The following is a 27,293-nucleotide window of genomic DNA, read 5'->3' on the forward strand; positions in this document are numbered from 1 at the left end:
ATTAGATATTTATCATTGGTTAAAATCTATAAGCATTTTTAGTCATAATCTCATAAAAAGTCCCTAAACAGTTATTCCATAATAATCATTTCTAGACTTTCATAATATGGGAACTCTTTGTTTAGTGCATTATTTGGTGAGGGTGCATTTGGGTGCATTTGATTCTATAGGTAGGTGTGATGTAGGAAATATGTGGGGGTCTCTTTTGAATTTAGTTGTCAGGCTGATTTACATATCAATAAATACACAAAAGAAAAAAAAGGAGGTCAGATTTATTTTATGTAGGAACTGTATATAACCTTTTCTGAGATAAGGTAAATGCAGTTACATTCATGGTAACTTGGAGTCATAACAATATAATATTTTTGTATTAGGATTTTAAATTTCATCCATTAATTTAAAATAATTACTTGCCATAGTTTGTATCTTTCAAGTCATATTAGTCTTCTTTTACACAAAGAAAAATCTAGCATTTTAATGGTTTATTTAAATTAAAATTTATAACTTGTTTTCCTTTTTACTATTTTAATTATTCTATTTTAAAACTATTGTTATTACTTGGCCCATTGCTCCAACATATATACATTGCAAATTATTTCTTTGATGACCTTTCTAACAGTATTGAGGCATGAAAACATTTAACTTTTTGTATGTTATTTCCCTGTGTATAAAGTTGTTCCTAAAATAACAATTATCTGCTTTAGGCTCATATATCCTCATTTATATATCAGCAGTTAGAGATTGAGATTTTTAAATTGGAATCCATAGTAGTTCTAGCACTATCAAACTGAAGTGCTTAGATATAATCTTAGCAAAATATATGCGGGCTGTGCATGGTGTGAAGGGGCAAACACAGACAAAAGAGGAATAGTAAAAGGAACAATGTGTCAGATGACAGATTGAGGATTTGGTATTTAAACTTCAGTGACCTCTAGGTCCCATGATGTCATAATTTAGCTGCTTTTCAGTGCTGAGAGTAAAAACCAGAGTCCTGTGCATGCTAGGCAGCTATTCTTCCAGTGAGCTATATACCCCGATCATTTGATGTTATTTTTTAAAAAATAATTTTATTGTATATGTAAGAATATTTCACTTGAATGTATGTTTCTATGTCATATGTATGCCTGGTACTCACGGATAGCAGAAACAGACATGGAAGAAAACCCTGGAACTAGAGCTATAGATGATTGTAAACCACAGTTTGGGTGCTGGGAACTGAACTAGGTCCCCCCAAACCCCTGTGAGAGAAGCAAGTGTATTTAACTGTTGAGACATGCCTCCAGCTACTTTTCGATGTTGTCTTAATCAATACCACAGACTACTTTTAAAAAACCAAATATTGGCAAGCAGATTCTAAAGGAGACATAGAAAAGCAAAGGAACTTTTAGAATGAAAAGGATTAATGAGATGGGTCAGCAAGTAAAGGTGCTTGCTGCCAAACCTGACAACCAGAGTTTGATCCCTAGGAACTCACATAGCTGAGGGGAAGAAATTATTAAGAGTTGTCCTTTGACTTCCATCACGGTGTATACTCATGCACACATGTACACACAGATGCAATAAATAAATAATATAATAAAAGTAAAAAATATTTTTAAAGAGTCTCCTACATGTATACAATGAAATGTGATCATGCCTATACCTTATTTCCCCCTCAAACTCCTCCCACATGTATCCAATACAACTCCTTACATCTTCATTTCTATTCCTAAGAAACCCCACATGTGTGTACTATGCACAGGAGCATAGGAAACCTATGTATGGCTACAGCTTCAGAAAACAATTATTCTCCCTTTCCCAACAACTATCCACTGCCTCTGGATAGTATCCACTGTACTCTGAAAGGAACACAGCTGGGAAGCTCTCCAATCAGCCATACAGTTGAGGACAGTTTAGCATTCTGAGTTACAGACCTATCAAATGAGTAGAATGGACTAGAGACTCCACAGATTGACCTACATAAATGTTATGGCTGATACGTGAGAAAGGTGCAAAGTCAGTTTAACAGGGCCCCTGGGAGCCTTTCGCTTCTCCCCAGTGTTGAGAGTACAAGTGCACTACCACTCTGGGCATTACTTACCTTGGTGCTAGGGGTTAAACTTGGATCCTCTGGCTTTCAAGGCAAACCCTTTATTGACTCAACTCTGTACACAGTTTATACTTGGTCTTGTGAACAAATGGCGCTGTAGGAAAGCAAACCAAAAACCCAGCAGCAACAATGACAAAAAAAAAAAATTGTCTTGGTCCACAACATATCAAGAGATCTTATGTATTTCAAGACCTTTAAAGTAAAGCACAGAAGAAAATGTGGACAATTTAAATTTGGTGAGAATGTTTTTTGACATGCCACAATCCATATCAGACAAAAACAAATTAAATTGGATCTTATAAAATGTATATGTTTTCCTAATGAAAGTCACTGGTAGAAGAATGGGAAGCCTTAGTCTGGGTGAAAATATTTTCAATGTGGGGTTGAGAGGAAGAGTAGGGACTAGCCAAAGTTCCCATCACAGGTGGTTATCATGTTCTCATGATATGTTATGTGATCAGTGTTATGCGATGTCACCTTATTCTAACTTGAGAAAATACAAGACAAATCTGAGCTGAAAGTCTGTCTTTAAAACATGCAAGTACTTGGCTATATAGATGGCTCAGCAGTTAAAGGCTAGGCTCAGAAGCAGAACTATAAAATATACACTCATCCAAACTACCAAGTAATTGGTCACAGATTAGAGAAGATTGAGGAGAGCTGATAACTAATGCTACATAGTATTCTGTTCTGAGCCCTCTAACAGCAGAAGGGTATTGTTGAGGAGGCCAGAGATTCAAACTGGCAGCTAATGTAAAGATATTGTTCAGATGAGAGTTAGTCGTTAAGAAACCCCCAATGGAAAGGGGTATTTCTGTGTATCATTCTGTACCATCTTTACAACTTTTAAAATTACAATTGTCTTTTAAAATTTCAAAGGTAAAACACTGAGTTTCATTTCAGCTCTCTCAGTTTTAATAAAAGTTGCTGTGATTCCGGGTCTCTTTCCCCTTACAGGCCCTGTGTGTAGCTTTGGTGGGCTCAGAATGGAACACACTTCCTTCTACTTGGGTAGGATTTCTGCTTTAGTGCCCTCTCTCACTCTACTGTTTCCAGTGCTTATCATGGAGGGGGCAGTAAGCTTGACACCCATGGAGTCTCACTGGAACAAGTCTTCTTAGGTCTTTAATTCTGTCTGTTTAGCATAGCGGATTACCAAACCCCTGCTGATTTCACTGTCCTCCAGCAGTGGACCTATCAAACAAAGCACAGAGTCTTGGTATTTGTTCTGTGCTCAAAATCCGCAGATGGTCCAAGGAGAAAGCCAGGTGGTCCATTAGCTCATCTCTAATGGGGTTATCTTTTCTGGAGAATCTTGTCACTGCAATTATAGTTATTTGGGCAGCTTTTTGGTGCTTTTAAATAGCAGAAGAATTAATGTCATGATTCTACTCTATCGAATTCAGAAGTAGGAGACTTTTACTCTACTTCTTAAAATTAACTTAACTTTGTATTTGCTTCTGGTTTGACTTTCTGGGATATAAGATAATGTTGCTCCTGCTAGGCACTAATTTCAATACAGTCTGTAGCAAACGGAGCACAGACTAATAATTACCCAACATTTCCTGCCTGTGTTCATTCATATAGCATCTCCTCCCCGAGTAGCCGTGTGCTCTTCCCAGCACTGTGCAAAGCTTAGAGGCTCTTATAAAATCAAATTTTCTCCCCATAAGGAACATATACAGTGTTTTTAATAAGCCACTGAATGAATATGAAACAGTAAAAAAGAAAACAGTGTGCTACAGCATGCAATTAAGTATATGAATAAAAAGCATAAGCATGACTTATTCTCTCAGAAAATGTGATATTGGCATATAGGAACAGTAACCTTTATTAGAGGTTAGGCCCGTATACACATTAGTCTATTTTTTCCTTAGAATAATATTGTAAATTAAGTATTATTATGTACTAAGTAATATTTCAAAGATGAGGAAGCTGACATTCAGAAAGGTTCAGTGACATAAGGTTTCACAGCCACTGTAGATGCTTTTAATCAGGATTTGAGTCCAGGTGCCCTCCTTGCCCTTACCCACTCCACTCGACAGTGATGAACACATCCTGACACACATAAGCCCAGAGATGCGGCCAAGCGTAAGCATGTAAGAGCCACAGTTGAGTACATAGTCAACACTCAGTCAGTGTGAGTAAGCACACCCGACATGGCTGCTGATGTGTGTGTGTATCAGCACTTTTCTTTGGTAAGAAAATTAACTTTGTAATACTGAGTGGGAAGTTGGTTTAATACATCTTGCTTTTTAAAATCATGTGCCTCCTAACTGGTCCAGGCTGCCAGGGCTCCATGAACTCACAGGCCTCCTAGAGCCCAAGCATTGTGGAGAAATGGAATGATTCCCCAGGCAGATCAAACCCTGCCATTACCTCTGCATTCTCCTCCAGCACCCTTGCCCTCTCCCTGACACAGCCAGAGACAGCCTGAAGTAAATGCTAAAAGAGACAAACCCAGGGCTAGAGAGTTGGCTCAGTGGCTGTACTTGTGATCTTAAAGGTGGCCTGGGTTCAGTTCCCAGCACCTACATCATGCCTCACAACCATTTGTAACTCTGGGGGAATCCAATACCCTCTTTTGACCACTAAGGGCATCAGGCACTCATAGCATACATACAATACTCTTATACTCAAGATAAAATAAATTTTTAAACAAGAGAGACAGAAATCCAAAATAAAGGGCAAATTAGCAGAAGATCCACAAGGTTTTCTGATGAATTTGAGCCTCCAAAGCAGGAGTAATGCCTAAAAAGGCCCTGCAGAGGAGGGAGAGAAGATCCCTGAAGGGGGAAAATAGAAAAAAAACCTGCCAAACACAGAGATGCCAAAACAGAGAAGGTACAGATTGCTGGGGAGCTGCAGATGCCAAGGGGAAGATACGGATTTCATAGCTGAACTCATATACATGAAGACTGAAATACCATTTACAAAGTTATCTAAAGCTGCAGAATTTGGATTTTTAAAGCTTTTAGCACACAGAACACTTCATTGTTTGGGGAAGATGGTGCAAGTGTCACTAAGAGTGTCTCCTGAGCCTGCCCAATTTAGGGAAAAATGTCTTTCTCTGGCTGTTTTTGAAGACTCCCAGAAGGGACTCCATTGTGACACACATCGCCACCAATATACAGAATGCCTTGTTATGTGGGAAAGTCCAAATTCATTTTTATTTTCTCTTCCTTTTTTACCATCAACATAGATTTAAGTCTCTTAAAAACAAGGCACTGTTTGGACCTGATGCCACAAAGCACTTTGAACTTTTCAGTGGCATTGTGTTTGCTGAGGTACTTTTTGTTTATTTTCAGTGGCACTTTATTTGGCTTTTTAGTCATCACAATGTTAGACCATAGGCCATAGGCTTGCCCCTTTAAGATGATCACTAGCTGTCCAGATGGCACAGCGTGAAGACAGTGTATGCATAATTTTTCTAAAGCCCCACCTCTACCTCTCTGAGTTAGAAACAACAAATTCTAGTGTACTTTAGTTCTTATACCTGCTTACCCAGTCATACCTAGTACCTGGCTCCTCTACTGTTCTCCTTATGGGCTATCCTATATAATTTACCTAGACTAAATCATATGATTAGAATATCCTAATCACTCTGTGAAGGGATATAAAAGATCTTTTCCTTTGTTTTTTTTGGGGGGGGGGGCAGGTTTCACTAAAGTCACTTCTCTGAGACTCCTGTCATTCTGTCCATAGCACCTATCTTTTACTTTAAATCATTTCTCATAATGAAGCCATTTCCAGGTTTTTGGTGTTTTGTTTTGTTTGTGTTCATTGGTGTTTTGCCTGGATGTAAGTCTGTGCACATGCCTGGTGCCCTTGGATGACAGAAGTGTACATTGGATCCACTGGAACTTGAGTTAGAGACAGTTGTGAGCCACTGAGTAGGGAACAAACCTGAGTCCTCTAGAAGAGCAGCAGCTGCTCTTTAACTGCCAGGCCTCCTCTTCCCCTTTTCTAGAGATATCACGTTGTCTCTAAAATAATGTCCTGTGACTTTTAATGCTCTCTCATCATCATAACTCATTGTGGTGTCCAGGGTTGTCCTCCTAATACAGCTTATTCCTGAAAAGTCATTTTGACTGAGCTACTTCCACAGCCAGCCTGCCTCTGTCTTCTCCCACACTTCTATCAGACCAGAGTTTGTCTGTTGATGCCTCCAGACCTGACATTATAGTGAGTTTTCTTTCTCCATGTGTGACTTGTTGATAGGGACTTTTTTTTAAAGAGATACTGTTTGTCTTTCAACTATTGATTCTATTAATGCTCAAATTAGCTCAACTCTGGCCAAGGTAGGAACCTCTTCAGATTGTCTCTCAAGTCTTTTATCATTGACTTAAAAAGCTCATCTGGACTATTTCCTTACCCATTTCTCAAGGGCACAGCAGATGTTTGGAATTGTGGTATGATACCTAAGTGATGGGTTCATAAAAAGAGAGAGAGGTTTAGAGAACGGTACACGGCGGTGTGGGGGGTAGGGGTGCCTAGGCAGGCCCACGCCCAGGCACCCTTTCCCCCTGAGGGACCAGGCATACACAGAGGTGGTTTAGAATAGAGTTTATTCAGGGCAGAGGATGGGAGTTAATGGGATGTGGAGGCAGAGAGAGGCAGAGAGAGAGAGAGAGAGAGAGAGAGAGAGAGAGAGAGAGAGAGAGAGAGAGAGAGAGAAAGAAGTGGAGGAGTGGAGGCTGGGCATGACCACGTGGAGAGAGGGGGGAGGGGAGGAGAGCCCAAGAGGGGCAGAGAGGTGAGAGCCAAGAGGCAAGAGTAATGAGAGAGGGAGGAGGGGCAAACAGCCCCTTTTATAGTGGGCAAGGTCTATGGGGCGGGGCATACCTGGCTGTTGCCAGGCAATTGTGGGGTGGAGCTTAGACAGAATACTAACACTAAGTACACACTGATTTTGTTATTAAAATATTCTCAGGACAAAATTTCAAGCTACCACCAAAGATGAACTTGTTGAGAATCATTTGTTTTCTTATACATGCTTTCCAGTTTTTCATCCTCTGCTTTCCCACAATTTTGATTGTCTATACTTTTCAGAGTATGCTCTATAAGATCCTTAAACACTCTCCTTTATAATCCTCATTTAGGGTGATGGGTGTAAATATTAGGTTCACAATTGATTTTTATTTTGGTGTCTTTTCCAGTCATCTTATTTGCCTAAAGTGTTTTAACAGACTTCTATAGATGGACTCATTGGGCCAGTGTTTGTGAGTTTTGGTATTTTATCTGCAGCTTTTATGCTATTAGTTTAGGTGCATATAAAATTTCTAGGTTTCTTTTAAAACACATAATTGTCTCCACAGTGAATTTCTATTAAATTTGCTAAAGATATTTTAACCTCCTTGTAATTTTTTATCGCAGGTGTTCAAAAGGATTTGGGGGGGAGGGGAGAGAGAGAGAGAGAGAGCGAGAGAGAGAGAGAGAGAGAGAGAGAGAGAGTTTGAAGCTTATTAATCATATTCAAAGACATTGTGCTGTTTCCTATTGAGGGTTGTTATATGGCTTTATTATGTATTTTAAATTTTGTGAACATGTTTATAATTCTTTGTAATTTTTTCTGTTTCTTAGCCTTTGAGTTCTTTTTGGGAACTTCTGTGACATATATGTTGGGTCTAATTTTTCACATATTTTGCATAGTTTTTGCCAACTTAACACAAAACCTAGAGTTACCTGGGAAGAGGGAATCTCAGCAGAAGCATTGCATCTGTCAGATTAGCCTGGACATGTCTGTGAGGCGTGTCCCTGGCCTCTCAGGAGGGACACTGGCCCTGCCAAATCTCTCTCTCTCTCTCTCTCTCTTGAACACCTGCAATAAAAAAATACAAGAAGGTTAAAATATCTTTAACAAATTTAATAGCTTTAGCAAATTTGACGGCTGATGTAGGAAGGCCCAGTCTTATGTGGGCATGTGAACATGCTCCCTTGGCTTGCATCAATGATAGACTGTAACGTGGAAACCAAATGAACACTTTCTTCCCCAAGTTGTTTTTAGTTAGTGTTTTATCTCAGCAAAAGGGAAGCAAACTGGGCACAAATTGATAACAGAGAATGGGATTTGCTGTAACGGATGTGATCATGTGGTACTTTTGCCTTGCAATGTTTTGTGGGAGGAAGGTAGAGGATTTTGAAGAGCTGGACTCAGTGTTCCAAATGTAGTGAGCTGTTAGATTATTTGGAAGATAATGCAGAGGGAACTGGAGGCCTGTTTTGTGATCTTTAAGAGAGACTCTTTTGGGCTGTTCATGCAATAGTTTTGACCATGAATCTAAGGAACTAAAAATCTTTGTTCCACTATAACAATTGATACTCCCTAGCTTGGGCTAAAAAGTCATCAGTTGTGACTAATAAGGGCACAGCACCACTGATGTTAAATTTCTAGTTAATTTCTCCCAGAATTCAGCACACAGAATGAATGGTCCAAAGGCGATTTAGGCTGCATCTCAAGCTGACAGCTGAACTTGGCATATAATTTGTAAGATTCTCCCACCTGCTACTGGTTTTGAAGGCATGAAGGAATCTGGGAGAGCATCTGAGGCTTGACCCACTTGGCAGGGTCAGTGTCTGCTGAGAGGCCAGAGGCCATCAGAGAAGATGCAGTGCAGCTGCAGTGCAGACCGGGATCTGAAGGATGGTGTCTAGTGTTTTGTTTGCTGTCTTTTCTTCTCTAACCAACTCATGCTCTTTCTTTACCAAACTATTTCTCCTTATTTTTGTAAATTTTGTACCCAACACATACTAGGTAAGCATTCTACCACTTATATTTTATTCAATACATTTCTGAAGTTTCAGAGACAAAATATAATTTAGTGTAATTTGTAAGATATATAGCCTGTAATTTAATCATTTTTTTTCTAATAATTTTTCCCCTCCCAAAATACCCAGCATAGTTTCTGGGATATCTTGGCTTTCTTACACTTCCCATTTGCATAGAATTTTTAATTTTCTTTCCTCTTATTTCTCTGCTTAATTTGAATTCTGTTCCCAGGTGTTATTTTACTGTGTGGTTTTATGAAGAAAGGCAACTTTGCTTCTTAGTTTTGAGAGTTAATAGATTCCAGGTGGCTCTAGCTCCTGTGGAATTTCCTGTGATTCTCTGTGCTCACTAACTGGAGTTGGAAAACATTTGCTTTGGGTGGCTGCTCCCAAGCACTGAAATTCTGAGACGTTTGAGTTCATCAGGTGGATGCCACCTATTTTTCCCCTGCCTTTTCCTTCACATGTGTCTGCACTAGCCTCCTTTGTTAATGAAGGTGCTGTGTTGTCTGTCTTGTCATATCATGTCATTGTACATGTTTTCCGGTACTGCTATTTGGATAGTTTAAATTTTTTACCTCCTTATTTTACCCCATTGTGCAAGAGAATGAATGTTGACAAAGTATATGATGTGTAAAACAGCATCCAGGTTAGTTGCAACATTATTGGTACCCCCCAGTTATCCTAGAAAGTGCCTTAGGGCCCTTTCCACCAGACACCAAACACACACACACACACACACACACACACACACACACACACACACAGTATCTATATTAGTTTGATGTGGCCTTTGAACATCAGAGGAGTAAGGGCACAGGCTTACAGGCCCACAGGAGGAGCAAACTCCAGCAAGAGACAATAATACCAACTGGCACCAGAGATAACCAGATGGTGAAAGACAAGCACAAGAAGCCTACTAACAGAAACTAAGGCCACATGGCAACATCAGAACCCAATTCTCCCATCACAGCAAGTCCTGGATACCCCAACACAGCGGAAAAGCAAGAGTTGGATTTAAAATCGTATCTCATGATGCTGATAGAGGGTTTCAAGAAAGACTTAAAGAAATACAGGAGAACAACGGTCAACAGGTAAAAGGCCTTAAAGAGGAAACACAAAAATCCCTTAAAGAGGAAACACAAAAATCCCTTAAAGAATTACAGGAAAACACAAACAATCAAGAGAAAGAACTGAACAAAACCATGCAGGATGTAAAAGTGGAAGTAGAAACAATAAATCACAAAGTGAGACATCTCTGGAGATAGAAAATCTTGGAAAGAATTCAGGAGTCATAGATGCAAGCATCAACATCAGCATTCCAACAAGTGATGGAAGAAAGAACCTCAGGTGCTGAAGATACCATAGAAAACATTGACTCAACAGTCAAAGAAAATGCAAAATGCATAAAGCTGGTAACCCAAAACATCAAGGAACTCCAGCATACAACGAGAAGACCAAACGGATTATAGGTATAGACAAGAGCGAAGATTTCCAACTTAAAGAGCCAGTGAATATCTTTAACAAACTTATAGAAGAAAACTTCCCTAACCTAGAGAAAGAGATGCCCATGAACATACAAGAAGCCTTCAGAACTCCAAACAGACTAGACCAGAACAGAAACTCCTCCCGGCACATAATAATCAAAACACCAAATTCACTAAACAAAGAGAGAATATTAAAAGCAGTAAGGGAAAAAGAGCAAGTAACTTATAAAGGCAGACCTATCAGAATTACACCAGACTTCTCACCAGAGATGATGAAAGCTAGAAGATCCTGGGCAAACCTTCTTTTCTGATAAAAGACCCACTTTTATCAGAAAATGTTTGTAATTCCCCTTTTAATTAATTTAGTAATGTTTTTTATGTCTACCATTTTATCTGCATTATTTTTCATGATAATCTTCAATTTTAATATGTCTTTCTATATATTTCCTCTATTTTATCAAGAAATATTTTCAATATAAATCTTTGATTTTATCAAAATGTTTCTAATTCCACCTTCAATTAATTTAGAAAGATATGTAAAATTTTTCATGAAATAGTCAATTTTAACGTGTTTGTCTATGTATTTCTTGAATTTTACCAGAAATATTTTCCATCTAAATCTTCAATTTTATCTGAAAATGTTTATAATTCCACCTTTAATCAACTTAGAATTATCTTGATGCCTATATTTTATCTGTATAATTTCCATGATAATCTTTAATTTTAACATGTTTTTCTATATATTTCTTCAATTTTATCAGAAATATTTTTATGTAAATCTTCAAGTTTATCAGAAAATGTTTATAATTTCACACTTTCAATCAACTTAGGAATATTTTTATGCCTTCCATTATTATATCTATATAAATTTCCGTGATAATCTTCAATTCTAACATGTTTTTCTACCTTTTTCTTCAATTTTATCAGAAATATTTTCCACATAAATCTTCAATGCTATCATAAAATGTTTCTATCCATATTTCAATTAATTTAGCAATGCTTTACATGTCTACCACTTTACTCTTTAATTTTCCATGAAAATTGTCAATTTTAACAGTTTATCTGAAATATTTTCCATGTAAATCTTTAATTTTATCATAAAATGTTTTTACTTCCCCTTTCAATAAAAAACTTTAAAAAAATAAAACCACATAATAATATTTCATGATTTCATGTCTACTTTCTTTAGCTGGCTGATCTTTGTGTGTATAACATGCACGTCTTCACTTTTTTTTTCACAGATTTAACTAATTATGCTCCCCAAGCAAACTATTGGGCTCTAGAAATATTCATTCATTTACATGCTATCTATGAACACAGTAGCAGAATTAAGAATTGACCTTTTACAAAGGATACCTCAGTCTACTGTATTTGTAATTTGAGGCTAATGCTTATATACTGCTCTATGCAGTTTTTTGATTTGCATTCAGTGTTTTGATGTGCACATACTAGATTGGATGTCACTAAGAAGTTGAGGGACAAAAAATTTGGATATTCATGTGTTTAATATAGTGTGTATATATACGTATATACAATATATATGCATATGTATAAATATACAACTTTATGTATGGAGAAATGAGGAAAAGAACAGAGGAGAGGAGAGTGGGAAGGAGGAGGGATCATGGGGATGACATGAACTTCACATGACCCTCGTTTATGTTTCACTTATGTCTAAATATACCTAACACCCAAAGATTATTGTACAAAAGAATTTAAGTACTTTTAAAGTCTTGACCCTTATTTTGGTTTGACCCATTTTGCGAGGACAGTGTTTTGCGAGGACAATTTTCTGTTTATGAAGTCTGCTGACACTCAAATAATTTGAATCTTAAAGTATTTTAAATTTTGGATTAGGAATATGTCTTTTGATTCTTGATTTTCTTATCCATGTTGTAAAAGCTGAGATTAGGTGCTAAGCCAGTGCAGCATGCTCAGCCAGGGCTTCTTTGGGATTCTAGCCCATTATTTCTTCACGCATGCTCTTTAAGATACCATTTCTTACTTTTTGTATGTTGAACTATATTTTTAGATATTTTGATTCTGTCTAACAGTTCTCTTAAAGTTTTTTTAAGTTTTTGTGTTATTTTTGTATTTTGTCTTTCTATCTATCTGTGTACCACTGTGTGCCTGGTACCTGTTGAGGCCAGAACGGGAGTCAGACTCTCAGAACCTGGAGTCTCAGACACATGTGAGCCGCCTGTGCATCCTGGGAACTGAACCGTGGTCCTCTGGAAGCACAGCCAGTGATCTTAACTGATGAGTCATCTTGAGTTCTGGACTTTTCGTAACTGTCATTCTTCTTGCTTTGACTATAGCCATTTATTTTAAAACTTAATTAATTCTGATGTTTTACTGATTTCACTGAGGGTAAACTTCCTTGCTTAGTTGATTATTTCAGTAACTGTTTTTAATTCTAAATCTTTATTCATCTTCCTGGATGCATATCTGAAATTTTCAAAAATACATGTCATTTTTAACATCCCATCAATTTTCTTGATTATAATAATCAAAAATAGTAATTTAAAGTGCCTGACTCCTATAATTCAGTATTTAGAATGTGTTTGTATTTGCATCTTTGTCTTTTTTCTACTTTTTCTTTTTAGCAGTGATGGTATCCTGGCCTTAGGTGCCCTGTTTATTTTTAGATATTGTTCTGGATGTTTAAAATGTTTTCTATTTTCTTCATGAAGAAAGGGTTTTGTTTTATCTTTTAGACAGGTAGCATAAAGGTATAATAACTCTGATCCAAAAGGGATCTGGTTTCGGGCTCTATTGAGCTTTGATAAATTCCAGTTTATCCTTAGGGTCCTGATCAGGCCCAGCTCATCTCTCACTCATGCCGTTAGACCCCACTTTAAATTACAACCATTAGGTCTTTACCAATACAGGGAGGCATTTCTTTCCTGTTTGTGAGAGGTGGTGAAGTGACATTTGACTATTTGAGAGAACTATGGACCCAGGGGATATTTGACTTTGGAGAACCAACGAAAGGCTTAGTTCTTTACATCTCATGCTAAGAAGTTATTTCCATGGCAATGTTTTAGTCAGTGTTGTCCTGTATATGTGATGGTGGGCCATAGAGAGTACAACATCACCCAATAATGCCATAGCTACCTTACTTTAAATATATACACTAAAATAAATGTATGATGCATTTTCTCAAGATAATGAATGCTAAGCGACACATGACATATTTGAGTCTCTCCTGTTTATTGTGATACCTATTGTCTGGCTAGTTCAGTGTTTTCTATCTTCTCTATTCAGCAGCTGCTGCTATGACTAAGATCAGCTTCTGACTGCTCTCAGAAGCCAGGTATCCTTAGGTACATGCTCCTTGAAAATAGTCAGGTATCAGCTCAACAGCCTTTTGAAGATTTGAGTGCTTATCTGCTTTCTATCAATCTTTCTGGTAAATGTTTCTTTTAGGTATCATGATTATAGGGCATGTTTTCTTTGTTTTTTCGGCCATTTGGGGGGTTAGCGTATTTGATCCCCAGTCTGCTCAACTTCAGAAACCAACAAATATCTTGACAATTTTTGTATGTTTGAGGACTTTCTAGGCTTCAATTTTAATCCTGTTTGTGGGTTTCATAAAACATATTTGTTTCTCCATCTATAGAAATTAATCTTTTCTTTCTTCATGGCCGGGGCTGGAATTTTAGCCTGTCTAGTCAGTGTCTGTAGTTCGTAAACAGTTTCAATGGGTACAGTAAAGTGTCAGCAGTACTGCAATGATTTCTTTCTTGGGTCTACAGTGCTTCTCAGCTTTGTGATCCCCATCTCCCAACAACAATGCAAGACTGTAGAGGACTGCACTCTGCTTTCCAGATGTTTTTATTTAGCTTTATTCCCTGATGTCTCAGGAAGCTTTGAGAGTCAATACATGACATGTTTTAGAAATTGGTTGCATTTATAAGATGCCATAGAATTTAAATGTTGTCTTCCACCTTGTACAACCATAAGAAAATCTTCGCAATTTCTGTGTTTCTGGCACTGATCCTTTTCAAATGTTAGCTGTTCAAACTCAGTCTCTAGTCCAGACTCAGATCTTCAAATGCCTCAGGAAAAAGAGAGGCGTGCACTGTGGGTCCATTTTTGAAAGGATTGTCTCTTAAATAACATCTGTAGCCTTTATTGGTTTTGCTTCTAATATCCTAAACATTATTTATTTTTCAATTTTCCTAGTTTGCAACAGAAGCTGTCTACTATAAATTATCCCATCTAACCCCCAAACAGTTTTTATATATTTTAAACTAGGGGGTTTCTGTCTCTTTGTGTGTTTTTCTGTTGCTATCATACATTATCATAACTTTCCTGGCTCAAATTGATCATTTTATCTTTCTGTAGATTAGAGGTCTAACAAGGGCTATACCTGACTAAATTCTAAGTAATTGTTTTATGCCTGTCTCCCTTCCTGCATTTCAATCATAGGTGCTAGATGTATAGGTGGCCTTTCTGAGCATACATCCTAGTCAGATGCTCTGGCTGTGTGTATATACCTGAAATGATTATTCCTATCTGTGTTCTGATGAGTAATGCAGTCTGTTTTGTTTCTTGGGTCAGAATTTCCCATCATGCTTTCACTGATCCAGATGGGCAATGCTGTGTGAGTGACGTTAGTGAAGTGAGCTTGCTCCCTTCAGGACAGCCCTTCCCACTTTTTTCTTGCCCATCTTTCTAACATGGCTAGATGGCAGCCAAGAAAAAGACCTAATGGAGAGTGTGAAAGTAAATGATTAAATATTTATCATTTACTAACTAAAAGATAACTAATTTAACTATTTTAATAATACACAAAAACTTTAAAGGAGAAGAAAGTGCCAATAGAAACATATGGAATTATTCATAATGGCAAGACCTAAAAGTCGTGACAACTAAAATTATATGTACATTTTCTGAAATGTTTTACCTTGGTTGTTTACTATTCACTGGTATTTTGACAATGTGTTTCCTTACCTGACATGGATGGGCCCTTCTTCTATCAATGCTGTTTGTTGTGGGTTTCTGTAATCTGCTTTCTTTACTGTTGTTCATTTTGACCAAGGAGTGAGAGGTGGTGGCTAAGGCTAGACCAGTACTTTACTGAGAAAGTATAGGAAATACACATGTGAATTTACTGTGATAGTACAGCTTGCAAAATTAGCTCGGATGACCTTGTTTCCAATCCCCTTAAGTTAAGAATGTGAATTTTGGCTATGTAGTTTATACCAATTAACTCACATTTCAGTTTTTCCTTTTCTGGTTTATTATTTTGGCCTATCATTATTATCAGTAAGTCATTTCTTTTGCAAGTCATGCATGCATGCTTGCATCTGTGTGAATTTTCTCAAGTATTAGTATTTATGTCTTAGAAGGTAAAAGTTTATAAAAATATGTATAGCTTTATTAATTTACATATCTTGTTATATCTGCTACCATTTATTCCATATTCATAAAGTATTTACTGAATGCTCAGTCTTTGCTAACTAGTACTAACCAAATTATAACGTGCTTTTTAAAAGCACGTATACCAATAACTATACAGATTGAGGTTATATTTAGAATTATGTATACATATACATAGATGCATGTAGCAATTTTTAATCAAAAGAGGCTATGATTTTGAAAGAGAACAAGTATGGGTATGTGGGATGATGTTAAGGAAGGAAAAAGAAGGAGAAATGATGTGATTATATTATAATCTCAAAATGTTATTGAGAGATAATACATTCTCAAGAGTTTGTTTCTTTCCTCAGATGTCCAAGCACTTGATTCAGTCTTTTATAGAGAGGCAGGAGAGACATATTTACCAAAGATTCATTACTACTGTGTTGGAAGTAATGAGAAAATTAATGGAAGTCTTTTAATTTTTCAGGATGAGAGAGACCCAGAGAAAGAAGACGAACTGGAACTGAAAAGAAGTCTTTTATATAGAGACTCTGCCTATGACAGTGACCCTGAATATAGGTATGGACTTGCTTCTGTGTGTGAAGATCTTTTTCATAGCAGACACTCTTAACCAGTGAGCCATCTCTCCAGCCCAGTGTGATCTTTTCATTACTGAAGCTTTTTAATAAAAATACATATAAGGGATAGGAGGATGGCCTGGTAAAGTGCTTGCAGTTTAAGCATGAGGACCTGCATTTTCAGTCCTTGGTACCCATGCTGGGGCAGAAGACAGAAGCAGCTGTGCACTTGTGTTTTCTATCCCTGCACTGTGGAGGCAGAGGCAGAAGATCCCTTGTTCTGGTGACTAGGTAGTGTGGCTGAATTGGTGAACTTCAGACTCAGTGACAGACCCTGTCTCCAAAAATAAGTTGGAAAATGATTGAGAAATATTCTACACATTGACTTCTGCCTTTACACACACATGTTCATCCATTTGTACACATGTACACATGCATGTAGACACACATACACACACCCCCACACACTCAAATATCCAACTTGTGATGATTCATTTCCTCCTCTTTAGGATTTATTTGACTGACCAGCAAATCAATATCTTTCATGATACATTTATCATAAACTAAAAAAGAGTTTTTATAATTTTAGACAAGTAAATCTTTTAAAAATAATGGGAGAAAAAATCTGTTCTTTGAAAATTTTAGGAATATTAGAAATAAAAATATTTTTGGGTCAGTGGTTATAAGATGCAGAATTAAAAGCTATGAATCATGGGTAGTTGCAGTTGTCATTGCTGCTATAGAGTGGAGCTCTATACTGTCTGAATTTTTCATCATGAAATTCCTTAGGGACTGTGCTCCATGAAATATAATTAAGTTATTTCTAGCTGAAGTTTGCACCAAAATGTTTTTAAAAATTAATTCAGTTGTTCTCAATTAGAGATTCTAGACTGCCTCAAATAAATAATATTATGCTTAGGAATGTGATGTTTGAGATTGAACCTCTTCACAGACTTCATATTAAGACTCATTTTGCTCAGAGCTGTATTTCACAATTAGGACTTTTACTTGTTTCTTTGTTCTAAACTAGTGAGAATTTCATTCATATATGTAATGTGTTTTGAACAGATCTGCCCTCATTCTCTTCCCTCCCATTCCCTATCCCCCACTTCACTAAAATCATATAATAGACATGGACCTTTTTATTAGGTAATCATAGTTGCTCAGAGGTGACATAACAGACATATCCTGTCCCCAAACCAGTATTTCACAGCTCTCCTCCCTGGGTTCCAACTCTTCTATTCTTCCACTGCACCTGTTATATTCACTGAGCCTTGGATGGCAGGGTTGGGGAGGACTGTTGTTTGGTACCATCATAGCTAAGCATTCAAGGTTACTTATACTCAGTGCTTGACCAGTTATCACTCTGCACTTACCAGTACCCATTGCAAAAAGAAGTTTCTCTGACCAGCGCTTATAACAACAGAAATCTATAAGCTTAAATGCTTGGAAGGCAGTTTGACAATACAAGATAGTAAGACAGTAACAGTTGTTTTCCCCTAGGGCCTGTGGCCTTCATGGTTAAGAACTTTTACTAGGTTTGCAGTAGCAGGCATGGAATTATTCCTGTGGAAGGGTACTTCATTTCTAATCAGAAAGCAGTTAGTTGCATCTATAACCATCATGCCCCTTTGTACCGGTGAGTACATCTGAGCGTGCTGGTTGGTATGGTAGCATACAGTGTCCAGTGTTGGGTGAGGCCTTGGTGTCTTCTCCCCCAGCATCCTGCATAGTACCTTATGTATTTGTGCTAGCCATTGGGGAGTTTCCTAGTCAGCGAAGATGGGTTTATTGATATCCTGAATATACTATCTTGGTATGGTGTTATGAGACTGATGGGCATATAGAAAGTATTTAACTCAATGCATTATAATCACTTCTTTGTTCCAAGTAAATACTGTACCATGTACTTTATATGTATTCTCTTGAATTGTACAATTATGTAAGAACATAATTAAGGAGGATGAAACTAAAAAGTTAATACCTGAAGATTCCTGAACATACAGCAAAATCTGGCTTTAGAATTCTGTTCTTATACTGACCGACCGTGCCACTTTATCTGTGCTGTTTTCATTTTCATTTTCATTTTTGTTTTTTGTTTTTACTACAAGATCTCTCCATACAGAGCAGACTATCCTTGAATTTACAGAGACAAGCCTTCCTCAACCTCCCAAGTTCTGGGATTAAAAGTGTGTGCCACTATGCTTGGGATTTGTGTTGTTTTTAACCTTGCTTTTAACTCTTCACACAGGTTTTTTATTTTATTCTACATAGTTTCACATTAGCAGTTAGCTTTTCCTTACAGAACGTCAGTCTTGAAAAGCAAAGTCTCAATGTGTTTTGTTTCTCACAGCCCCAACAGAGTCTAACATATCCATAAATACTCAGTAAATGTTTGAACTCACTGTAGTGCCTCTAAATTCACTTCACCGTTTTAACTGTTTTTCAACAATCTTTTCCCAGCTCCTTTCAGCGGCCGCGTGGCTCTTTCCATTTGGATGATGGCGAATGCTGGTCCAACAGAGCAGCCTCTTGTAAAGGGAAATCCCACCGACCCGTCTTTGAGAACAGCATGGACAAGATGTACAGGAACTTATACAAAAAAGCCTGTAGTTCTGTTTCTCATACACAGGAAAGCTTCTGAGACCATCTACCATAAACTGTATAAGCGTCCATGTCAACTTCTCAATGAAAGCGTTTGATGTGATCTGTATTTGTATGCCTTTCTTTAAAACAGATGTTCACTGAGTAACAGACTTGAACCCAGCATATTTCTTCAAGTGGTAAATTATCACGGTCAAGCCTTTATTACAGAAGAATGTGCTGTTTCCAATGTCAAAACTCTGCAATATAGTCACAACTTCCAATTTGTGACAAGGCTATCCCACCACATGTGCTCCTATCTCCACTGACAAACTGAAGAATAGGTTCTTTCTAGAATGTTCTTCTGTTTTTATTTCCTTTTAACTTTCCACCTGCTTGGATGGTTGTCTTATCTGGGTAATATTCAATTAATAATAGCTTCCCATTCTCAGTAATGAGCAAAAAGATGTTCTCTGCAGAAACAAATTTTAATAATTTAAACCTGTTCTACCAAATATCCACTTTTTCCCCTTAGAAGAGGCTATTGTATTTCCTAGGTCCTAAAAGCTAGCTTTCTTTCTAAAGCTCACATATGCACTCACTCACTCCTCTAGAAGACCAGCTGAGTTACCTGAATGACTAATGGCTAGATTCCTTCACTAGGAGAGACCATGAATGACCCCAAATGAAGCTAATATTTTAGTGTTGAATTATTTGCAATATGTTCGTCTAAGGAAATACATTTTGATGCAAACAGAATAAATGAAGCAGCCTGTGTTAGTAAGCATGTGGAAACTAAAAATAAATAATTGAAAATGAAAAAATTATATTGTAATTTTACCTCTGGTATTTTCATAGGTATCACATGACCCAGGAAATTAGCATCCACATGTTAAAAAAGGGAATGTGGAGGGATGAAAATAACTCAGCAGGTGTCTTTTAGTAAACACCCATAAACCTGGTGGGGGATTGATAAAGTGTGTGTCTTGTCCCCCTACCTGCTCCCTTGAAGCCGGCTTCACTTTGCAAGTGCAGAGAAAGTGATTAGCATTGAACCACAGTGAAGGGAGGTAAAGTGGAAATGAGAGAAATGGGACTCTGCTGAAAGCTTGTGGGGCTGACTACAAGGCAGTGTTTTTTCCTTGTCTCTACCACTTGTTAATTCAACTTTTTTTATTTAAAAAGAAAATAAAAACTTGGACTCACACTCTGTTTAAATCTGAGATTAAGCTATGACATATCTTTGTTATGTTATAATAGAACTCTTAAACATGTCAAGGCATCTCAGTTTGGCAGTCTGTACTTATCAAAAAGAACATCATGAGCAAGCGCGTGGATCTAGGCTTCCATTTCACCTCTGACCTTGCCTAGCTGAGTCTCTAGAATTCTGTTCTTACTTTTCCTAGCTGCTGTAGGAAGAATGTGGGGTAGCCCCCAAACCCACATTCACCAAAATTTTGTGAAGTGGGTATAGGAGCATATATCTAATTATTGTTCATGTCTGCTTGCTACACACACACACACACACACACACACACACACACACACACACAGCCATTGGGACTGGAGGGTGCTGCAAATGTGGGGACAGTGCTTGTAAACTCACCTGGCCTTGGAATTAGGTTCCTACATTTATAGGGAGCCTTATATGTCAGAAGCTCTAGTGCCCATGGTGTGCTCACGCAGAAATTCGGATGCTCAGTTGATGTTTTCTCATCATTTAGTGAGTTAACTCAGCATTTTCTAACCAGAGATCATTTGTTATTGTAGCCACCACTCCCTACTCTGCTGTTCTGTTCCACATTTCCAAATGCCATTCTCAGATGTGTTTGGACATAGGCTAACAAAATGTTGCAGCGTGTGAGCACTGAGTTCCCTGACATCGGTTTTATTATGATGCACACACCATGTTTCTAAAGGTTAGCATGAATAATGATCTTTTTAAAAATCCATGTTGGAGGACTGGAGAGATCAGTTGGTAGAGTGCTTGCCATGTGAGCAGGAGGACAGAGTTCAGATCCCAGGCAGGCATGGAAATGCTGGGTGCATCAGTGTTCCTATGTAATCCCAGTGCTAGGGAGGGAAGACCTCTCAAGCTCACTGGCCAGGTAATGCAGCTGAGTCAGTGAGCTATAGGTTCAGTGAAATGAAATGGTTCAAATTTTAATTTTGGATAGTAACTACAGAAGATACTTAATGAAATGTGACCTCTGACCTTGACACACGTTGTGGTCCTGGGTACCTGTGGAGGAGACCCAGCCAGGGTGCAGTGTGAGTCCTTGGTCCGGTCTGGTGGCTGGAACCGTTGAGAGGCCTATCCCATTGCTCTAGCATGGCGGGTTTAGATGAAAGGAGACAGCCCATGATTTTACAGCTTTATTGTAGAAAGTAGAGGAAAAGAGAAAAGGTAGAGAGGTAGAAGCCAGCCATGGCCACGTGGAGAAAGGGGGGAAGGAATGGAGAGAGAGGGAGAACAGGGGACAAGAGACAGAAGAGAGCAAGAAAGTAAGAGAGAGAGGGCAAGAGCAGGAGGAGGGACCAAGCACCCCGTTTTATAGCAGGCCATGCTGCCTGGCTGTTGCAGGTAACTGTGGGGTGGGGCATACCTGGCTATAGCCAGGTGACTGTGGGGTGGAGTTAAGCCAGAATACTTGGGGCAGGCATTGCCCTACATGACTGAAGGCCACAGGGTTATGTCAGACAACACATGAACAAACACAAACATGCACATATACAATCCATAATCTGAGTGGAAATCAATCTATTTTACTTTAATGGAAAAAAAAGCTAAAATGTAATCCACTTAAAATTACTCTTTGACCAAGCATGTGACACACACCTATAATCCCAGTACTTAGTAGACAGAGGCAGGGGGATGGCTGTAAGTTCAAGAACAGCCTGGTCTATATTGTGAGTGTCAGGTCACCAAGGGCTACACAGTGATACTTTGTCTTAAAAAGAGAAAAACAAAAACAAAAACAATAACAAAAAAACCCAAAAAAGCCCAAAGGTTTGATGAAAAGGAAAAAAAAAGTCATTTCAACATTTTCTATTTTATAGAAATACCCAAATAACTAAGCCCTTTCTGCCCTGTGGTGACTACTAGGTGTGGGGAGAAAAAGACAAGGTAAGGGACGCTCCAAAGGGAGCTTCAGAAGCTCGCGTCCTGGAAGGTGTTTGCTGTGGAGAGAAATTGGTATCTCTATGAAGGATGAGAGAAAATTCCTAGATATGTAGCCTCTTTCATGATTGTCCGTCTGCCTGTCTCTGTTCCCTGGAGGAAGGATAGTTCTTCATTATTCCATGACTGTAGGTTCTTAAGCTGTATCACGTTTATAGAGAAATGCGTTTAGGGATTAATAGTATTTTATCATTTATAGAACTTTACTGAATTTCATAAAAATCTAAAATCATTAGGCTTAATTTGAAGAAAAAGACTTTTTTGGTGAGAAAATTTTTTTTTTAATTTTAATTTTTTTTTATTCGATATAATTTATTTACATTTCAAATGATTTCCCTTTTCTAGCCCCCCCCCACTCCCCGAGAGTCCCGTAAGCCCCCTTCTCTTCCCCTGTCCTCCCACCCACCCCTTCCCACTTCCCCGTTCTGGTTTTGCCGAATACTGTTTCACTGAGTCTTTCCAGAACCAGGGGCCACTCCTCCTTTCTTCTTGTACCTCATTTGATGTGTGGATTATGTTTTGGGTATTCCAGTTTTCTAGGTTAATATCCACTTATTAGTGAGTGCATACCATGATTCACCTTTTGAGTCTGGGTTACCTCACTTAGTATGATATTCTCTAGCTCCATCCATTTGCCTAAGAATTTCATGAATTCATTGTTTCTAATGGCTGAATAGTACTCCATTGTGTAGATATACCACATTTTTTGCATCCACTCTTCTGTTGAGGGATACCTGGGTTCTTTCCAGCATCTGGCAATTATAAATAGGGCTGCTATGAACATAGTAGAACATGTGTCCTTATTACATGGTGGGGAGTCTTCTGGGTATATGCCCAGGAGTGGTATAGCAGGATCTTCTGGAAGTGAGGTGCCCAGTTTTCGGAGGAACCGCCAGACTGCTTTCCAGAGTGGTTGTACCAATTTGCAACCCCACCAGCAGTGGAGGAGTGTTCCTCTTTCTCCACACCCTCTCCAACACCTGCTGTCTCCTGAATTTTTAATCTTAGCCATTCTGACTGGTGTAAGATGAAATCTTAGGGTTGTTTTGATTTGCATTTCCCTAATGACTAATGAAGTTGAGCATTTTTTAAGATGCTTCTCCGCCATCCGAAGTTCTTCAGGTGAGAATTCTTTGTTTAACTCTGTACCCCATTTTTTAATAGGGTTGTTTGGTTTTCTGGAGTCTAACTTCTTAAGTTCTTTATATATATTGGATATTAGCCCTCTATCTGATGTAGTTGGTGAAGATCTTTTCCCAATTTGTTGGTTGCCGGAGAAAATCTTTTTTTTTATTGTTGTATTTATTTACATTTCAAATGTTGCCCTCCTTCCCAGTCCTTTCTCTTTAATGTATTTTTTTTCCCTATTTAAAGTTAAAAGGGGAGGGAATAGAGATAGGAGGATCACTGAGTTTGAGGCCAGCCCGGGCTACCACGTGAGACCCTGTCTCAAAACAAAAAAACAAAACCCCAGAAAATTTAGGAAATAAAATGTTAATGTCAATGAAGAAATAAAAATCCCTGATTCTACTAGTTAGAATTTCAAGTTATATATTCTTACTCAAGTTTGATTTTTCAGACATATATGGTGATAAAGGGATTAATTTAAAATAGTCTTCATCCTCTCTAATTGTTTAATGGATTAATGTGAATGATCAGGAAATCTCTGGCAGGAGAGTTGCACTCTGACTTCAGAGATTAAAAGTCAGAAGTAAATACAAGAGGTCTGGTAATGTACTTAATTATTAATAATAGATTTATTAAGATACAGCCTTTTGAAATGTAAAGTTCAGTAGTTTTTATACTGTTTCCTGAGCTGTAGAAACATAACCACTAAATTCAGATATTTTATCAGCCTTTTCCTGTATTTGAGTAGTAACTACTTCCCACTTCCCTTTGCCGCCAACTCTTGAAAAGCAACAACCTACTCTCTCTGTCTTGTCTACATACTTCATATTAATGGAATTATACTATGTGCGATATACTTTGTCTGGGTTCTTTCAAATAGCATGATGTTTTCAAAGTCTACCCATGTGTGTAACTTGTTTCAGTAGGTGTAATCCATGTACTAAGTAAACCAATGGGGGCCAAATTTTTGTTTATCCCTTCTGTTGATTGACAGCTAAGTTTCCTACTTTTGATGTATTTTGAATATGTATATGTTTTTGTAGGTATGTGGTTTCATACATTTTGTTTGTTATATACTTAGGATTTGAATTGCTATCATATGGACACCTGTGCCACCATGTTATACAATCACCTACCTCTTAAGAGCTATTAGTCTTTTCCACAGAAGCCCTCACAATTTCTCAATTGCTGTAGGTTCCTATGGTTTTGGCATTAACCATTATGGACCACTGGAATTGCTTTGTTAATGTCCTTTTTTAAAAAAAGATATTTTATTGAGTTTTTATATCTACCACCTTTCTAACCCTTTTCCTGTCCTAATCCTTTCCAATCACCCAACACTAGGTAGGAGAGAAAGGTTAGAGGTAAAATGAGGTATAGAACTTTTTAGATTACTTCCTGCTGATAAAGGGTGTTGGGCTCCTTGCAACAAGTTCAATCTTAATCACCAGGATATCCAATTTCTTATCTTTTTGCTCATGACCACTTGAGAAACTGGAAAAGCATCAGTCAGCAGCATTGGGAGCAACAGCCACCCTAGGCTCCCTTGGGAATCATACTCTCTCCAGAGTACCCAGAAACTGTCTGCAGTTGGGTAAAATCATGCTACTCTTAGAGCACAAGACAATCATAGTTAACAGCTGTGGGCAAACCAAAGCAGCATCCCCATGCCCTACAAATGGAATTAAAACAAACATTCATATAACATAACTAGCTTTTTTTATTAGATATTTTCTGTATTTACATTTCAAATGTTAACCCCTTTCCTGGTTTTCCCCAGGAAAACTCCCTATCCCATCTCCCCTCCCCCTGCTCACCAACCCACCCACTCCAGCTTCCCTGTTCTGGCATTTCCCTATACTGAGCCTTCACAGGACCAAGGGCCTCTCCTCTCATTAACTGGATTTTTAAAGAAATCAACTCTCACTATCTGTATACATGCTTGCAATTAGAGAATGCCCCACCACTATTGCAGTTGTCTAATCCTGTTATGCTTATGGCAAATTCTCATGGCTTTGTGAATGGGAACATCAAAATAATCACACATTGCCACCAAGTGATATGTATCCTTTGAATACAATGATAGCTCAGTATGGAAAAAATAACATCCACTATGATGGACCACAGAATCAGAATGGAATGCAAAAGCAAGTGATCACTCAATAGAGTCAAAGTGTTTGTCAAACTTCAGCCACTTTTCATAATGAAATAGAGATACAAGGGACTTCTGTCAAAAAAAAAAAAAAAACCAAAAACCAAAAAACAAAAAACAAACAAAAAACCCCTCGACTCCCAATTCTATAACAAAGTATATAGGCAATGACTTTCAAACAGCAAAGGTTCATTTTTAAAAGTTCCAGTCTATGAGAGATTGGTCCTTGCTTCTGGCCCTGTGGGGATACTGTGTGAGGCAGCATGTGACAGAACAAAGCTGATTAGCCTTCTGCTCATGTGAGAGACACAGAGGAAGAGATAAGTGTCCCACAGTCTCTTTAAGAATGAGAAAGAAGAATTGAGTTGGAATTTTGATGGGGATTGCATTGAATCTGTAGACTGATTTGTAAATTCATCTGGAATAACAAAAAACCCAAGATAGCAAAAACTATTCTCAACAATAAAAGAACTTCTGGCAGAATCACCATCCCTGACCTCAAGCTGTACTACAGAGCAATTGTGATAAAACTGCATGGTACTGGCACAATGACAGGCAGGTAGATCAATGGAATAGAATTGAAAACCCAGAAATGAACCCACACACCTATGGCCACCTGATCTTTGACAAAGGAGCGAAAATCATCCAGTGTGGGAAAAAAAAGACAGCATTTTCAACAAATGGTCCTTGTTCAACTGGTGGTTAGCCTGTAGAAGAATGCAAATTGACCCATTATCTCCTTGTACAAAGCTCAAGTCCAAGTGGATCAAGGACCTCCACATAAAACCAGATACAGTGAAGCTTATAGAGGAGAAAGTGGGGAAGAACCTTGAACACATGGGCACAGGAGAAAATTTCATGAATAGAACACCAATAACTTATGCACAAAGATCAAGAATTGTCAAATGGAACCTCATAAAATTGCAAAGCTTCTGTAAGGCAAAGGACACTGTCAATAGGACAAAACAGTAACCAACAGGTTGGGAAAAAATCTTTACCAACCCCACATCTGATAGAGGACTAATATCCAATATATATACCAAGAACACAAGAACTTAGACTCCAGAGAGTCAAATAACCCCATTAAAAATGGGGTACAGAGCTAAACAGGGAATTCTCAACTGAGGAAACTCAGATGGCTGTGAAACACCTAAAGAAATGTTCAATATACCTTAGTTATCGGGGAAATGCAAATCAAAATAATCCTGGAAAGAACTCAGATGTCCTTCAACAGAGGACTGGATACAGAAAATGTGCCTTTACACAATTGAGTACTATTCAGCTATTAAAAACAATGGATTCATGAAATTCTTAGGCAAATGGATGGAACTAGAAAATATAATCCTGAGTGGGTGCTTTGGTCCTTCTTAGAAGGGGAATCAAAATACCCATGGGAGGAGATTCAGTGACAAAGTGTGGAGCAGAGACTGAAGGAAAGGCCATCCAGACACTGCCCTACCTGGGGATCCATCCCATATACAGTTACCAAACCCAGACACTATTGTGGATGCCAACAAGTGCTTGCTGACAGGAGACTGATATAGGTATCTCCTGAGAGGCTCTGCCAGTGCCTGACAAATACAGAGGTGGATGCTCTCAGCTAACCATTGAGCTGAGCACAAGATCCCCAATGGAGGAGCTAGAGAAAAGACCCAAGGAGCTGAAGGGGCTTGCAGCCCCAGAGGAGGAACAATAATAGGAACCAACCACTACCCCCAGAGCTCCCAGGCACTAAACTACCAACCAAAGAATACACATGAAGGGACCCATGGCTCCAGCCACATATGTAGCAGAGGATGGCCTTTTGGGACACCAGTGGGAGGAGAGGCCCTTGGTTCTCTGTAGGCTAGATGTCCCAGTGTAGGGGAACGCCAGGACAGGGAAGTTGGAATCTGGATTGGTGAGCAGGGTAGGGGGGAAGGCATAGGAGGTTTTTAGTGGGAAGACCAGGAAAGGG

General features: G+C 38.3%; 1 protein-coding gene across 2 annotated transcripts in view; it reads left to right on the forward strand.

Annotated features, from left to right (window-relative positions):
- Spata6 (spermatogenesis associated 6) overlaps positions 1-22,319 on the forward strand; it is a 97,784-nt gene extending 75,465 nt beyond the window's left edge. For both annotated transcript variants that reach the window (XM_052177005.1, XM_052177006.1), the window contains exons 12-13: positions 16,202-16,293; positions 18,756-22,319. In XM_052177005.1, the coding sequence (XP_052032965.1) occupies positions 16,202-16,293; positions 18,756-18,936 (273 nt within the window). In that variant the 3' untranslated portion in view covers positions 18,937-22,319. The remainder of the gene's footprint in view (positions 1-16,201; positions 16,294-18,755) is intronic.
- Positions 22,320-27,293: the final 4,974 nt, after the last annotated feature.

Source organism: Apodemus sylvaticus, chromosome 3, assembly GCF_947179515.1.
Source record: "Apodemus sylvaticus chromosome 3, mApoSyl1.1, whole genome shotgun sequence".
Classification (NCBI taxonomy): domain Eukaryota; kingdom Metazoa; phylum Chordata; class Mammalia; order Rodentia; family Muridae; genus Apodemus; species Apodemus sylvaticus.